Source organism: Dermacentor andersoni, chromosome 1 (genome assembly GCF_023375885.2).
Source record: "Dermacentor andersoni chromosome 1, qqDerAnde1_hic_scaffold, whole genome shotgun sequence".
Classification (NCBI taxonomy): Eukaryota; Metazoa; Arthropoda; class Arachnida; order Ixodida; family Ixodidae; genus Dermacentor; species Dermacentor andersoni.
In genome coordinates, this window is record NC_092814.1 from 298,610,882 (window position 1) to 298,629,116 (window position 18,235).

At 48.5% G+C, this 18,235-nt stretch overlaps 1 protein-coding gene across 2 annotated transcripts in view; it reads right to left on the reverse strand.

The window, feature by feature from the left end:
• LOC126547703 (nose resistant to fluoxetine protein 6-like) overlaps positions 1-18,235 on the reverse strand; it is a 149,285-nt gene that overhangs the window by 120,950 nt on the left and 10,100 nt on the right. For both annotated transcript variants that reach the window (XM_055063324.2, XM_055063325.2), the window contains exon 2: positions 1,213-1,424. In XM_055063324.2, coding sequence (XP_054919299.1) covers positions 1,213-1,424 — 212 coding nt within the window. The remainder of the gene's footprint in view (positions 1-1,212; positions 1,425-18,235) is intronic.

Here is an 18,235-nt window from a genome sequence, read left to right on the forward strand (position 1 = left end):
TTCATATGCGATTTAAATTCTTATTGGCATATGGCACCTCTCTCCTTCTCACGCGTACGCCCGCCCAGCCAGTCCTAACGTTAGGGCCAGACAAAATGACCATGTCCACAAATTGGATACTAAAGAAAAACCCCTCTCCCCTCGAGGTGTGCGAAAAGGAGAACGCGGAGGGAGGAGGGCGATGAGCAACAAGTCAACATTACTGGTAATTATCACACTCAAAAGAACGTTATTTATTGGGAACAGCTGTACGAAAAAAGCGGCAGCAGTGGTCTGCTGTTCGAGGCGCGGGCGAGAGCACTGTGGATGCTAGCGTACTGCCGCCGCTTCGACGACTCCGCCAGTGTCACAAGTGCTCTGTGCTGGGTGTTTGGGAAAGGAAGAGAAGGATGACCACCTTGTGCCCTACTGCACGTATTTGTGTCTATGCGAACGAGAGGTCACCCCACTGCTGCTGTCAATGTGGTTTGCTGATCCAAATGACTCCGCGCGACAGCATGCAGGCAGTGCAACATGTAGCGCATTCAGTTATGCGGCGGTCCGGCATCACCAAAGCAAGGCTGGGGCAGTGGTGGCCCGTGACGCAGGGGTTGGACATGCAGCATGCAGCGGAGACTTGTCGTGGTGGAACGATTAATGTGGACGTGCGCACTCACTGAGGACTAATACTGTAGTGTGTGTGTATACTTATGTGGATCTATTTTTTTACTTTCTGGCTAGGGCACTAGAGATTTGCCAGCCCGATGCGAAGGGCTCAGCCACATTCCATGAGCAGCAGCAGTCTATCTTTACGTCCACTGCAGGACGAAGGCTTCTCCCAGAAATCTATAGTTAACTGTCTTGCGCTAGCTGATTTCAACTTGCGCCTGCAAATTTTCTAAATTCATCCACCGCCAAATTTTTTGCCGTCCTTGACTGCGCTTCCCTTCCCACGGTGCCCATTCTGCAACTCTTACACCGGTTACCTGCTCTGAACATTAAAGTGCCTACACAGCAACATTTTTTGTCTTAATGTCAATTAGAACGTCGGCTATCGCCGTGTGCTCCCTGGTCCATACCTCTCGATTCCTGTCCCTTAAGGTTATAACGACGATGGTCATCATAATAAAATTTTTATCCGTGCACCTACAAAAGTTTATCACAACGTTACTTTTCAGGGCTTACGTCATTCTCCCTTATCAGACAGATGCATTAATAAAATCGGTGCCTTACCCGAGTATGCGTAAACTGCAGGGCCAAGGAGATGAGGTCGTCCAGGTCCGTTTGGTTGCCAGGGTAAACTATCAAGTTGCAGTATTGACCACGCACCGTCTCCTCACCGTAGTCGTTGATGAGCACGGTCTCTACGCATTCGTCGAAGGCGCCCAGATCAGCTCGCGACAACTGGAAAGCTCCGGTCGGGTACTTGCCGGACGCGTCAATCACTGCGAGTAATACAGTTTTGGCGATGCTGAGATGTAAATGAAGGATCTGTGCTTACAGACTGTTGGGAATAGCCAGAACAAAGGCCGCACAACAACAACAGCAACAACAACAACAACAACAAAACAGCAACAACACTGACTTCGATAGCTTCCGTCTGCCTGTTTGAATTTGTAAACCTCAAGATTCATTGCCGAGAATAATTTCTGTCGGCACTGGATTGTATATTCCGACTCCAAACGGTCCTTAAAAGCCATGAAGATTTTTTCTATCATGTAGACCACTCTGTGTTCTACGAAATTATGAAGATATTGTCGCAACGTCAAAAACAGAGGTAGTAGAGCGCTATTCAGGAGGCACAGCGGCAGGTCGCCTTTTTAATACCGAGCGCAACTGGGACTTCTTCTTCTTCACTGCGCCTTGACAGTATTGACTGTGGCTTCTTTTGCTACACATGAGATAAGTTTTAATGACGACCGATTCATATAAGTATCGCAGGAAATGACATGGCAGGCAGACTATAGTCTGTCTGCCACCGCTTGAGCTAAGTATCCTTACTCGCTTTACATTTCCCGCATGAGAATCTATGGAAATTCTTCGCAACCTGCGGCACAAAGTTAGGAAGGACGCGTAGTTTAATGAACAGACAAATTGATCACTCCTGTACAGAGTTGATCCATTGCTGCGGTTGTAACAAAAAAAAAGTTACGGCACGTTCGACATGCTCCTTCGTCGTCTACACGTTTAGACGTCTGCATTCAGACATGCAGCCGTTTAGATGTTCTTCTTTTGATGCTACGTATAAAGACTCGTTTTTTTATAGCTCTACTCTTCAGTGGAACATAATAATGATTACCCTCAGTATTACCCAACATCGCGTTCACCTGAGTGACCATTTGAACCTCCTTGACACGCTGCCTTTCACATTGAGCGAAGTGATTTGACCGTGGTCATGCCCTGATACGCAGAGGCGTGCAGTGAGCCCCGCACGATATTAGTCGAATAGCGTTATTTGGATCTCTCGCCCATTTTGTGGTGGTCGGCCCAACTTTCTCGGGTGAGGGCGCGTTCTTTCGGTCAACCGAATTGGTACCAAGTTCCGCGGTGCGTTCGTAGCCGAGCACAATCTTTTAAAGAGACGCTTGCATTCGTAATTGCATTCACATTCGCAAAGAGGCGCTTGCATTCGCGTAGGTGCAGCGGTGGCGTAGAGGTAGAACACCCGCCTCGCGTGAAAGAGGTCCGTGGTTCGAATCCCGGTGCCGCGCAATTTTCCACCGGATTAAAAAAATCCGCGTGTTGATAAAATTGCATAAACAGGCCTGGAGTGTGGCCTGATCCCTGTGACCAGAACCGGTAACGCACTCCCTCACCAGAGCAGGATTGGCCACCCTGGTGCAGTACTTGGCCACAACCCCCTATATGAACACAACAATCAAACCCCGGCCCTCAGTCCCCAGCAGCTGCGAAGCAACTGACCACGGCGGTGGTCAGACCTGCGACGCAGCGGAGGGTGCTAAGAATCCCTGGCTCCGGACAGGCCGCCATTGGAATATGAACCTGGCAACGTTTAACGCTAGAACGTTATCTAGTGAGGCGACTCTAGCAGTGCTATTGGAGGAATTAGTAGGCAGTAAATGGGATATAATAGGACTCAGTGACGTTAGGAGGCCAAAAGAAGCATATACAATTCTAAAAAGCGGACACGTCCTGTACTACCGGGCCTTAGCGGACAGACGAGAACTAGGAGTCGGGTTCCTGATTAATAAGAATATAGCTGGTAACGTACAAGAATTCTGTAGCGTCAACAAGAGGGTGGCAGGTCTTGTTGTGAAACTTAATAAGACGTACAAAATGAAGGTTGTACAGGTCTACGCCCCTACATTCAGTCATGATGACCAGGAAGTCGAAAGCTTCTATGAAGACGTGGAATCGGCGATGGGTAGAGTGAAAACAAAATGCACTATACTGATGGGCGACTTCAATGCCAAGGTAGGCAAGAAGCAGGCTGGAGGTAAGGCAGTGGGGGAATATGGCATAGGCACTAGGAATATCAGGGGAGAGTTATTAGTAGAGTTTGCGGAACAGAATAATATGCGGATGATGAATACTTTCTTCCTCAAGCGGGATAGCCGAAAGTGGACGTGGAGGAGCCCGAACCGCAAGACTAGAAATGAGATAGACTTCATACTCTGCGCTAACCCTGGCATCATACAAGATGTGAACGTGCTCAGCAAGGTGCGCTGCAGTGGCCATAGGATGGTAAGAACTCGAATTATCCTAGACCTGAGGAGGGAACGGAAGAAACTGGCACATAAGACGCCGATCAATGAGTTAGCGGTAGGAGGGAAAATAGAGGAATTCCAGATCATTCTACAGAACACGTATTCGGCTTTAACTCAGGAAGAGGACCTTAGTGTTGAAGCAATGAACGACAATCTTGTGGGCATCATTAAGGAGCGTGCAATAGAAGTCGGTGGTAACTCCGTTAGACAGGATACCAGTAAGCTATCGCAGGAGACGAAAGATCTGATCAAGAAACGCCAATGTATGACAGCCTCTAACCCTACAGCTAGAATAGAACTGGCAGAACTTTCGAAGTTAATCAACAAGCGTAAGACAGCTGACATAAGGAAGTATAATATGAATAGAATTGAACATGCTCTCAGGAACGGAGGAAGCCTAAAAACAGTGAAGAAGAAACTAGGAATTGTCAAGAATCAGATGTATGCGTTAAGAGACAAAGCCGGCAATATCATTACTAATATGGATGAGATAGTTCAAGTGGCTGAGGAGTTCTATAGAGATTTATACAGTACCAGTGGCACCGACGATAATGGAAGAGAGAATAGTCTAGAGGAATTCGAAATCCCACAGGTAACGCCGGAAGAAGTAAAGAAAGCCTTGGGAGCTATGCAAAGGGGGAAGGCAGCTGGGGAGGATCAGGTAACAGCAGAGTTGTTGAAGGATGGTGGGCAGATTGTTCTAGAGGAACTGGCCACCCTGTATACGCAATGCCTCATGACCTCGAGCGTACCGGAATCTTGGAAGAACGCTAACATAATCCTAATCCATAAGAGAGGGGACGCCAAAGACTTGAAAAATTATAGACCGATCAGCTTACTGTCAGTTGCCTACAAATTATTTACTAAGGTAATCGCAAATAGAATCAGGAACACTCTAGACTTCTGTCAAGCAAACGACCAGGCAGGATTCCGTGGAGGCTGCTCAACAATAGACCATATTCACACTATCAACCAGGTGATACAGAAATGTGCGGAATATAACCAACCCTTATATATAGCTTTCATTAATTACGAGAAAGCGTTTGATTCAGTCGAAACCACAGCAGTCATGGAGGCATTACGGAATCAGGGTGCAGACGAGCGGTATGTAAAAATACTGAAAGATATCTATAGCGCCTCCACAGCCACCGTAGTCCTTCATAAAGAAAGCAACAAAACCCCAATAAAGAAAGGCGTCAGGCAGGGAGATACAATCTCTCCAATGCTATTCACAGCGTGTTTACACGAGGTATTCAGAGACCTGGATTGGGAAGAATTGGGGATAAAAGTTAATGGAGAATACCTTAGTAACTTGCGATTCGCTGATGATATTGCCTTGCTTAGTAACTGAGGGTACCAATTGCAATGTATGCTGACTGACCTGGAGAGGCAAAGCAGAAGAGTGGGTCTAAAAATTTATCTGCAGAAAACTAAAGTAATATCTAACAGTCGCGGAAGAGAACAGCAATTTACAATAGGTAGCGAGGCACTGGAAGTGGTAAGGGAATACATCTACTTAGGGCAGATAGTGACGGCGGATCTGGATCATGAGACGGAAATAATCAGAAGAATAAGAATGGGCTGGGGTGCATTTGGCAGGCATTCTCAGATCATTAACAGCAGGTTGTCATTATCCCTCAAGAGAAAAGTGTATAATAGCTGTGTCTTACCAGTACTCACCCACGGGGCAGAAACCTGGAGGCTTACGAAAAGTGTTCTACTTAAATTTAGGACGACGCAACGAGCTATGGAAAGTAGAATGATGGGTGTAACGTTAAGGGATAAGAAAAAAGCAGATTGGGTGAGGGAACAAACGCGAGTTAATGACATCTTAGTAGAAATCAAGAAAAAGAAATGGGCATGGGCAGGACATGTAATGAGGAGGGAAGATAACCGATGGTCATTAAGGGTTATGGACTGGATTCCAAGGGCAGGGAAGCGTAGCAGGGGGCGGCAGAAAGTTACGAGGGCGGATGAGATTAAGAAGTTTGCAGGGACGACATGGCCACAATTAGTACATGACCGGGTTTGTTGAAGAAGTATGGGAGAGGCCTTTGCCCTGCAGTGGGCGTAACTAGGCTGATGATGATGATGATGATGCATTCGCACCCGCGAGGGAGAGAAGGTGTGTGGCGGCTGAAGTCGTAGAGCACTAGCGTCGAGCATAAAAACTCCAACACGGTTTCGAACCCGAATGTGCGAAGAAAACCCCTTACCGTTGCTCGTGCTGGATAATGCGGACGTTGGAGAAAAGCAGAGGGAAGACGCGTGGATGAGAGAAGCTGTACAACACCTAGAGTAACCGAACGTACCCGTTATCAGAGAAGTGATATGAACGGCACGGAGCTTTCGATTAGTCGATGGTGTTTTGCACAGAGCAGCGAAATGCTTTCACGAAGTTCGTACGGCACTTGTTGTCCGAGGGTGAATCGGATCGGAGGTTTTAAAGCAATGCCATGTAGAAACTACTGCGGGCCATCTCGGCGTCAAGCACACATGGGGGAAATTCGCTGCAGTAATTTCTGGCAGAAGATGTTTTCTCACGTCAGCAAGTACGTTCTCTTTTGCTCTGATCCAGAATCAAAAGCTTGCACCTAGAAAGCCGGGCAGTGTCGCCCCCATTGTGGCCTCCAAGAATGAGTCGATACTCCATGTAAATAAAGGCCTAGTAGTGCGACGCAGAATCGAATACGCCAGGAAAGTAGCCCACCGACTCCAGCGTGATCGCCATTAAGTGAACCAAACGGAAAGAAAACGTGGGAGTATGAATGTTGCGCATATAAAACACTGCCAGATTCGACCGCACTTCGATGGGAGCGCAGATGCCGGGTCTCTTGTAGAACATCGTCAGAAAAAGAAAATGTGTGATATTAGTGGTAATGTGGGCAAATGCGGTTCGCGTGGTGACTAGAGACTTGACTGGTGTGATCGTGGTTGTGATGATGTGTGTGAGAGAGAAACCCGTGATGGGGCGCGCAAAGCCGAAAACTCGGACGAGATCGAAATTTGCTTCGCCTGAAGGGCATTTCCCAATTAGTACGGACCTAGAAGCGTCGCTGCTTACGAGACGGACACTATCTGTATTATGGCGCAAGTGAATGAACCTAATTACTGCTAAATAATTTATTTAGGTAACTTACTTTACATAATAGTTCTGCGGAAGTCCGTAAGGGGAAGAGAAGTAATTGGTAGAGGGAAAGACAGACATCCCCCATCGTAGCAATTGCCACAAAGGAAACCCATACAGGTTCCTCGAAAGAAAAGCCTCGCAGTTGAAGAAGAATTTATCCTGGTCCGCGACTGGAACCCGGCTCCACCGCCTTTCCGGGGCTACTTCATTTTTCTTCCATGAACCCCTCCCATACCTGTTTTAATAAGTGCTCTTTTATTTTGACGTTCGAAGGGCTTTGTAAAATCGAATGGGGCACTCTTTTTCATTGGGTGGAGGTGGGCGAAAAAAATATGCCGCGGATGTCATTTTTCTTTTTGTGACTATTGGGCATTCCTCGATGCGGGGGAGCCGAGAAATGAGCGGGACCCGAGACGTGGAACTCAAAAATGAGCGGCGCAGCCGACTGCAGCATTTGCGCGTGAATTACCGGAACGTCACATCGGGCGAGAGCTCTCGCCCGGCCAACGCAGTCGTACCTGACAGTCACTTTGTGTGCACGCCGTCCAGGGATTCTTCTGCACGTGACCAACCGCCAAGGGATACCGAAACGGGCGGAGACAAGTGTCTGTACGTGTCGAGGTCGATTCACGCGCTGCTCTGCCCATCAGTCATGATTAATTTTGTTCCCAGCGTGCTTTCGTTACCATGTCTGGTCGCTTTACTCTGGTGCCATCCAAAACTAACGGAAAACGAAGGCACCGACTACAGGTGACTCCAGAGCAATACCTTTACCAACAGAAGCTTACTGCATCATTTCCACCCGACGCTATACAGCTACACCTGTCCACACTGCAACGTGCCAGACACCCTGGCGCACCTCCTACTGCAATGCAAGGACACCCGAACAAGCATCACAGCGACACAACTAGTAGCAGCAGGCGCAGACCCAAACCTCCTGGATGAAACGTGGCAGGCTGCGATCTCCAAGCCGGACCTGCTGATATATATATATATATATATATATATATATATATATATATGTGTGTGTGTGTGTGTGTGTGTACAGTTAAGGTGTTTATTTGATCGGACTAGGAGCAGCGCAACGGCTACAGTCTAGGCAGAGCACGGACTCCGAGCGCGAGCGGCATTCATGACCAAAAGCGCTGAAGAGGACGACCAACTGGAAAGTTCTGGAGGTGACGACCCACTATATCGTTCCAATCGTTCTCTACATTTACCCCTGGGAACGAAAAGGGAGTAGCCTTGCAACCTAACAGCTTGCCACTATGAGTGGGTCATAGTAGGTCTTGAGGCTGTCGACGTTGATAATGTCTCGTCCACGACGGCGCATGTCCGATGACGGTTCAACTGACTCGATCACGTAGTTGACTGGAGATGTGCGTTTGACGACACGGTAGGGGCCTTCATACTTGGGTAGTAGTTTCGACGAGAGGCCAGGTGCAGTGGAAGGCAGCGAGAGCCATGCAAGCGCTCCGGGCAGGAACGCGGGCGCAGAAATGGTGTCACCCCTAACGCTCTTCTGGCGTCCTTGGTCATTTGAACTAAAACCACGTGCGAGATCGCAACTCTTCGGCATGTCTGGCTGCGGCAGAAATAGGAACACACTCAAATGCATCCGGCTTGCACGGAATGATTGTGTTGATTGTGTGCGACGGGTGCCGGCCGTACAATAAGAAAAAGGATGAAAAACTAGTGGTGCTCTGAGTGGCGGTATTGCAGGCGGAGATTGCGAAGGGCTGAATGGCATCCCAATTTGTGCGGTCGAAGGCTACGTATATTGCGAGCATGTCGGCGAGCGTACGGTAAAAGCATTCTGTGAGGTCATTGGTCTGCGGATGGTAAGCAGTAGTTGTGCGGTGGACAACGTGGCACTCTTTGAGGATGGCTCCGACGACTTCTGACAAGAAGAGACGTCCGCCATCGCTGAGCAGCTCCTGTGGTTGACTATGACGCAGTATGAATCGGCGAAGCAGGAAAGAGGCAACATCGCGCGCTGTAGCCGCTGGGAGGGCGGCAGTTTCCGCGTATCGCGTGTGGTGGTCAGCAGTCACGATGACCCAGCGGTTACGAGCAGACAAGTGGCCCAAACAAATCAATGCCGACGCGCCCTAACGGCCGGGTAGGGCAAGGTAACGGTTGCATGCCGGCTGGCGAGAGGCGCGGTGAAGATTTCAGGCCCTGACACACGGGGCACGAGCGAACAAATTTCTGAACGTAGCTGTACATCCTGCGCCTGTAGTACCACTGTCGAATGTGCTGGTAAGTTTTGATTATTCCCGAGTGTGCACACTGTGGATCAGAGTGGAATGACGCGCCTATTTCAGAACGCAGACTGGGGGATAATACTAGCAACCACTGGCGGCCATCGGCAGTGTAACTGCGTCGTTGGAGTAGGTCGCCGCGAATGGCGAAATGGCGGACTTGAGGACGCAACGTGCGAGTGGCTGGTTGTGCCGATGGATCCAACAGCAAGTCTATCAGCGAGGACATCCAGTTGCCCTTGCGCTGTTGTGAACCGATGGTGCGAAGGTTGATGGAAGAAACGGCAAGCCGGGATACAGAGCAGCGGGCATTGTCGTCGGGCAAGGAAGAGCGCACGCATGAGGGCGTCCGCGTCAAAGTGCTGGCGGCCGCTACAGTAAAGCGCGCGAATATCGTACTCCTGTAGGCGAAATGCCCAACGGGCAAGGTGGTCCAAGGGGTTCTTCAGTGACGATAACCAACAAAGTGCGTGGTGGTTCGTGACGACGTCAAATGGGCGGCCATACAGATACGGCCGGAACTTGGAGCCCAGATGATCGCCAAACATTCTTTTGCCGTCACGGTATAGTTACTCTCGGCTTTCGTAAGTGTGCGATTTGCATAAGCTGCAGCGTATTCCGAAAACCCGTGTTTGCGCTTCGCAAGGACTGCGCCGAGGCCAACACCGCTGGCATCATTGCGCACCTCTGTAGGGGCCGTCGGGTCGTAGTGACGCAAAATTGGAGGTGACGTCAGCAAACGGCGCAGCATTGCGAACGCCTCGTCACACTCTGACGACCACGAAGTGAGGGGCCCGCTACTTCCAGGGAGCTTCCTCAGGGGCGATATGATGGTGGCGAAGTTTCGAATGAAGTGTCTAAAGTAGGAACATAGACCTACAAAATTGAGCAGGTCTTTAACGTATGTAGGTTTAGAGAACTCGGCAACGCTTACTATTTTATCGTGTAAAAGCCACATCTTTTCTTAACCTGTCGAGGAGGCTGGTTTATGTACGTTGTATGCCACACCGCACCTGACATTTCATGCTTTCTGATACTCTATTTCACTTGCGCGAAAACAAAAAGTATACAAAAAAGTTGGTTTTGCTCGGAAGGCAAAACCGGCAAAACCGACTATCGACTGCGATAGCAAATAAACAGCTATACAAAGTAAGAATAGTAGTTTGTCGACCGTATAAACTTGCAAACATTCGCTTACTAACTAAATTAAGAAGCATGATGTCAGAAGCGCACAAGCAAACATGATCACATCTCAATCGACGACCGGTGAAATTCACTGTCAGAACGCTGGAGTCAGGAAGCGTGGCAGCAGGAGCGAGCGAATTGACATTCGTGCTACCTCTCGCTGCAACGCGAACGAAGTGGCGAGATGTCGGCGCACACAAAGCTGTCGCACCCCGGTGCGTCTAGACGCCTATACGTCTAGTGCACCGCCTATAGAGGCGCCACTGATGGTCACCCAGCGGGCGCTTCCAACAGTACGCGCAGGAGCAGTAGCAGACCACAACACTTTGCAGCAGGGATGGGTGAAGTTCGCGACTGCGATTTCTGCTTTGTTCGGATCCAGACTGCTTCTGCGGTGACAGCTGTAGGGAGGACGCTGACCTCTGTGGGAGCGGGTATGAACACGATGTTACCGGTGTTTTGGGCAACATGGTCTACATACGTGCCAGGCGCGTCCCGCAGACAAACGGCATGAACCCCATTTACATGAAGTGGAGCTCATGTTAACTAGCTGATAAATTTTGTTGAATAATGCGATGTCTCGACCATGCTTTTTCTTTAATTCTACCCTTGCCGTAATGATGCTTCTGTACCTCAATAATAAACACCCGTCGTTAGCCTTTCAGTTCCTTTCAGGCAGAACGCCGAGTCTTCCAGCTCTACTTATTTTGTGGATTTCTTGGACTTTGCCAGTGAACTGCTGTTTCCTCCTTAACTGCGATGTAAATGGAGTCTCACGCGCGTCCGCCGGACTCGGCAGTGCCCGCGGCGGCTACCTCCAGGAAGCGCAACGGCACCGAGAGCGATACTGACAGCAACGACACCATGCAGTACTATGTCAGCAGTGAAGATTCTTGTGACGACACCTTCGAGCTGGTGCGGAGTCGTAAACCAAAGCGAAGGTTTCTCAGCACATCCTCGAATTCGACTGAGTCCACCGTGACGGGATGAAAGTCCGCCCTCATATTCCGCTGGGCAAACAAGTCAGTATTGGTGTAATTTACGATGTTCACGAGACCATTGTCGATTCCAATCTGTCGATCTTAATCAAGCCAGCTACAGAAAACACCATCATCACAAACGCGTTTCGTCTCGGCACGTCACGGTGTGTCAAAATCATATTTAAAGACGAATCCCTACCATCGCATGTAAAAGTGGGCCACTTCCGACACGCAGTTCGCCCCTTCATACCAAAACCGCCGCAGTGCTGGAAGTGCATGAAGTTTGGGCATGTGAGTAGTGTGTGCAAGAACACTACCGTCTGTTCTCGCTGCACTGGGCTCCACATCACTAACACGTGCGAGGCCAGTGTGCTGAAGTGCACAAACTGCAGCGGCCCTCACTATGCATCCTCGAAGGAATGCCCTTTAATTCGCAAGGAAATGACAATATTGAAGAAAATGGTTAGAGACAACTCGTCTCACCGAGAAGCAGCAACATCTATTAGGCGGCGACGATCGCGTCGCCGACGTCGATCACGAACCTCCAAAGCCTCTGCAGAGCGCCAGCCACGTACATTACCACCCACTCTTCCGCCCGGGCCAAACGCAGTCAGCTCAAAGGACAAAGGTGCAACGAACAGCCCAGCCCGGCTGCTGACGCTTGGCCTACACTCCCAAGGCTACATGCTCCTACTGAGCGAAATCAGACTTCTACAGCAAGGGACACTTCGACTGTTCCTGATAAACTGATGGATCAAGATCAACAAATTGTTGTCATGATCAGCTCTCTGGTGAGTGCTATTCGTGTTCTTCTGGACAAGCTACAGACACCAACAGCTCGAAGTGCGTTGCAAGTGCTGGATGCCATCAATCCGGTTCTAGCGAGCCTTTAGAAGTCCAGTGCTTGAGAACTTCTACAGCAGAACCCTGGCTCATCGACAGCAACAGCGATCGTTCCGGGATGATGTCAGAAGTGCCTCCTTATTCCAATAGAATGCGAGAGGCCTGAGGTCACGTATTTCAGATTTTCGACAGTTCGTGTTTGAATATCACTTTACTATACTGGTGATCTGTGAACCGAACTTCTCAGCCTCCATAAGACTACCAGGATATGAACCTTTTGTTTCAACCACGTGTGTCCGTAGTAGTAAGGTTCTAATTTACATTTGCAAGGACCTAACGTATTTTTCGCAACCCGTAGCGCCACACGACGGTAACCAATACGTCTGTGTTAGTCTGAAAAAGAAGAGGCTGTCTTTTACTATTATTGGCGTCTACCTATCCCCAACAGGTCAATTTGACAGCAAAATACTGGAAGATATTATGGCTGCTACTCCCGGTCCTTGGATAATAACAGGGGACTTCAGCGCTCACCACCATATATGTGGAAGCTCAAGGATAAATTCGAGGGGCAGGTCACTAAAATCTTTTGCATCAGGCCACAACCCGTGTCTTCTAAATGACTGAAGTCCGACATTTCTGAGAGGAACAACGTACAGCAGCTGCCTTGACTTGGTGTCACGTTGCCTGACTTTGAGCGTGTAGTGGTTCACTGATATTGAAACTGGACTAGAATCGATGGACTAGACGCCGCATTACCGGTTGTGTCTCGCGAAATCGACTGGTCAGCCTTTCAAGATCGTGTGGAAGACACATGCAAGACACATATCGCACGCAGATTAGAAGACATAATTGCAGACGCAATGCAAGATTGTACACGCTGCTTCACACATACGTCAAAGTGTACAGAGAATGACATTGAATTGGAAAGGCTTCGTACAATACGTCGCCGTGCTGAAAGGAGGTACAGGCGCACAAAGTCATTTCTTGACCTCATAGAAGCTTGGCGCATGCAAAAGAAGATCAAACGCCGAATGGATAAGCTAGCGGATCAAAGATGGAAATGCTTTTGCGAGTCACTAGACGCCCGCAAGCCATTGTCCCGTGTGTGGCGTACCCTACGGGGTCTTTGCTCAAGACCCCAGCAACGACACCCTATTAACGCCCTTGCTCTCTATCAAAACCACCGTGAGATAGACGCTGCAGAGGAATTTTGCGCAAAAATCTCCGGTGGCACAGTTTTAGTCCTTGACATGGCTTTAAGTGACTTCCTCGGTCCACGAGATACAAGTATGGAGGCTCCATTCTCTATGGAAGAGTTAGAAGCTGCTATGGCACTCTGTAGGTGTTCGTCTTCACCAGGGCCCGATGGCATAACATATACTGCTTTGCGCCACCTAGGCCGAGAAGCACGAAGAGAACTCCTCAGCCTTTTTAATAGTTCATGGCAAGATGGTGTCGTCCTACAGGAATGGAAACGCAGCCGCCTGCTACCGCTACTAAAAACAGGAAAGTCTCCGCTCGAACTGGCATCGTATCGGCCTATAGAACTTTCCAGCTGCGTCGGGAAGCTCATGGAAGGCATGTTCCTCATGCATCTCGAATGGTACCTAGCACACAACAAAATTTACCCTGATCCTATGGCGGGATTTCGACGAGGCCGTTCATCGATTGGCAGTGTCATCGATCTAGTGTCATCAGTAGAACAGCAAAAATCTTAGAAACGATTATCAGTAGCGCACTTTCTGGACGTGAAAGGCGCTTACAACAACGTTTTCCATCAAGCCATTCTAGACGCACTTTTGACAATTGAACTAGGAGGGCGAGTATATAGATGGATCAGAAACTACTTGACACAAAGGTCCTTGCTCTACGTACGGAAGATGGTCCGACTACCGACCACTACATATGTCGAGGAGTTCCCCAAGGTGGCGTTCTAAGCCATATTCTTTTCAACCTCGCGCTTCTTGGGCTGGCCGAATCCCTACCAAAAACAGTGAGTGTCTGAATCTACGCCGACGACATTGGCATCTGGCCATCAGCGGTCACTCGCCTGCAGGTTCGCGCAAGGCTACAGAAAGCAGCAACACCGGCATCTCACTATCTTCACACACTAGGCCTTACCATCTCAACAGGAAAATGTACGTTAGTCGCTTTTACACGAAAAGCGATGTCTCGTTATCCAGTATGCATCAATGGCCAGCCTATCTCCTACAAGAGAAACCAATCATCGGTTTTTGGGTGTCATTGTGGACCGGGACCTCTCTTGGAGCCCTCACGTTGCCCACCTGAAGAAGAAGCTTACATCTATTGTTCATGTCTTCAAGTTCATCGCCGGGAAAACATGGGGATCGTCAGTGGGCTCCATGCTACAGTTTTATCGAGCACTTTTTATCGGATTGTTGCGTTATAGTTTTCCCGTGCTTGCTAAAACATGCAAGTCAAATCTTCGAGAACTTCAGAGAGTGCAAGCACAGGCACTAAGTGTTTGCCTAGGCCTTCCGCGGAGCGCCTCAACAGCAGGAACCATTATAATGGCTCAAGACCATCCAATCACGACTTACATTAGCACCGACACGCTTAGGGCCCATGTTGGTCATGTTTCACGCATGCAATCAAGCTCTCTTGCCTGTCTGCCAGAACGACGACCACAGGCGTCCTTCTCCGACGAGGTCAGCATCCATCGTGCCTGTCTACCATCGGGCTTCACACCCTCAGCACGTTCAACCTCAGCTTTGTGGTGTTTAAAACAACCTCAAGTGCGTCTTACGGTTCCAGGGATAAAAAAGAAGACCGACCTGCCTACCTTGGCCCTGAAGCAAGCAGCTCTGGATTGTTTGAACACTTTCTACGTTGACCGAGTCCACATATATACGGATGGCTCTTCCACTCTGACCAGCTCCACCGGCGCAGTGGTTATACCATCACGATGAATTAGCATCCGATACAAGATTTCTCACTTGATAACATCGACCGGGTCGGAGCTTGCTCACCAACCAACCCGCTAATCGGTGGGCAATATTCTGCGATTGGAAGGCGGCCTTACAATGTCTTCTGTCATCTCTTCGTCGCGGGCCCTGTGAACGGTGTGGCCATTGCGGTATCTCCGGCAACGACCTCGCTGATGAAGCTGCTAGGAAAGCACACGAAGGAGCAACCCTTGTTTCTGTAGCTTTACCGCGGACCGACGCAGCCGAAAACCTAAGCAAGCTAGCACACCGTATGACATTAGAGAAGCGGCCCACACCTGAATTCACCCAAGATCGATTGCATTCCCTCGACCCCTCTATGCAACTGCGGCTGTTACCAGGGCTTCCGCGAAGTGAGGAAACAATGCTGTGCCGCTTACGCTTGGGCGGCGCATTCACCAATGCATATACGTTTTTGATTGGAATGGCTGATAGCGCCGACTGCAATGCCTGCGGTGTCGAGGAAACTATAGAACATCTACTGTGCTAATGACCATCTTTTTACAACGAAAGACGTGACCTCTGCACAACTCTCAATCAGCTAGATAGAACACCGTTCACCTTAAACAAGATCTTGGCACCATGGCCTCGCATATCGCAGCTACAAAAGGCCACAAAAGCGCTGCTGCGATATTTGAAAAGCTACTGGATTGAGTCAGCGTCTGTGATCCGGACTGAGTGACCGAACGATATCCCCAGTAGACTTTCTCTTCTTCCTTTAATCTTTCCGTCCCCTTTTCCCTTTCCCCAGTGTAGGGCAGCCAACCGGGCTCAGTCCTGGTTAACCTCCCTACCTTTCCTTTATCATTTGCTCTCTCTCCCTTATCAGACAAATCCGTACGGTGCGATGTCTTTATATGCCCTTGTGATTTTTCTGCCGATAAATGCGTGTGACATCGCCGAATAAGTGCAGTCGAAGTAGCCTCAAGAAGAGTAATTGCGATTTTATTGATGGAAACGCGTACACTAGTCAACGAAGTCACCAAACGCATGGGTTAATAAATGCGCGTGTTAGCGCTGTACCGCCCATGCAATTCTGCTGCATACGCCGATGAACTGCCGTTCCCGCTGCATTTTTTTGTAATTTTAGATTCCCCAAGGGAGCTGCTTGGAAACGTACAAAGCTAAAGTCTGACTAACTTTTCAGTGCCTTTTTTTAAATGTTACTATAGAGAGAGGCGCCACATGATATATTTACAGGAAGAGCAGCGCCAGTCAAAGTAGATGAGCGCTGGCGGCAATGCAGGGTTTAGGTCTCTGCGGCGTAAGCATCATAAGAAAGAATTCAGCTGAGTACAAAATTCACATGCAAGAAGGGGCCTACGTTGTGAAACAAACAAAGCACTCGGCGTGTTAAGTCTGCTCAGAAAGCACCGAGGTGTGATGACTTCCCGAACGTGACGCGAACTTTTCAGCAAAAAATGGAAAAAATACCATATGCAGCAACTATTAGCAATTCATGGCCTGAACTACCTATTTTCTAAACCCATTTCACAAAAAAACGAGAATATCTAAGGTGCCCTCGGGCGAAAAGAATAAATCTGTTAAAGGAGCACTTGCTTGGTATCATTCCGATAAGCCACAGCGTGATTTATACCCTTTACAAACGACACAGGGTGGAAACCTCGCAGCTAAAAAAATCTGCAAGAGTTATGCATGAAACAACTAGCAACAGTTAAACATGCGCGAAGCCACGCATAAAATAGATGTAAAAATGTGAAGTGCGCGTCAGATGGTGCGAGGATTTACCGGGCCACATAAAACCAACAATTTCAGTTCTTGCAAACTTCGGTAGCTTCAATATACAACAGAATGCGCTCTTGATTTGATTGATTGGTTGATTTTTGATGTTTTATGGCGCAAGGGCCAAGTATGGCCAAAGAGCGCCATGTCCGTGGTAATAAGTTCGCAGTGTAATTATGAGTTCTATTAAGATGGTGTGACGTGGCTGTAAAGGGGCCTTAAAAATCGTCGCTCTAAAGTGCGTAAAATCTGTATAATAAGATTATGGCGATGAGGTATGACGTGTACTATGAACATTAAGATGCATTTAAAAAGAATGATACGACAGGTAAAAATATATCAAGTTATAAGATATGCTAGAGCACTACTGCCTCCTTAGAGCCCTTGGAACACAAAGGCCTGGAGGCATGTGCTATGCAAAACAATTATCGCAGCGGCATCCTCTGGAGCGAGGATGCTCTACGAATTTAATGGGCTTATAACGTGCAGAACGACATCATTTAAGAAGTTGAGGACTGCCTTGGTGTTAAAAAGCGGTTCCTTACCAAGAAACATAGCCGGGTGTAGAGGGATGTAATAACGGTATGCAAGTGGAAAATGTTTCTTTCAGATTCGGCTTTCCGACACTCCATAAGGACGTGGAGAACGGTCAGCCTCTCACCACATCGACCACAGGTTGGTCGGTTCATTTTCAGTAAGCAGAAAATTGTGGGTACCAAATGTGTGCCCTATTCTGAGGCGACAAAATAAGACACCTGTTCGCCGAGGTTTTGTTGAGGAGGGCCAAAAACCTAACTGTGGCTTTATAACGTGCAGTTTATTATTTGTTTCTGCATTCCACATGCGCTGCCAGTGTTGTCGCAGTTTCCTTCTTAAGAAAGGCCTCAGATCTGTGACAGGGACAGCAGCCGTAGGAAAAGTGGTTAGTGATGTGAGTGATGTGGCCATTTTGTCAGCTAGCACATTACCCTCGATGCCCCTATGGCCAGGCACCCAGCATATTACTACGTGTCTATGTGATAGATAAATATTGCATAAGAGCGAGTAAAGTTCAATGAAAACAGGATTTGTATGCTTTTGTAAGCAAATTAACGCTTTTACAAGACTTAACGAGTCTGTAAATACTATTGCTCTGTCGAGTTTTAATTTATGTGTTTTACTGCAGACAGTACTGCATAGGCTTCTGCAGTGAAGATACTTGTTAAAGCATTCAATACGTCAGATTCAGAAAATGAGGGACCAACTGCAGGAAAAGATACGCCAGAATGTGATTTTGACGCGTCTGTGAAGAATTCGCTGCAGGAGTACTTCCATTGAAGTTCCCAGAAATGCACAGCGATTTCGAGGTCAGGTGCGTGCTTTGTGACCTCTACAAAGGATATGTCACTGTCTATCACCTGCCGCTCCCAGGGTGGTA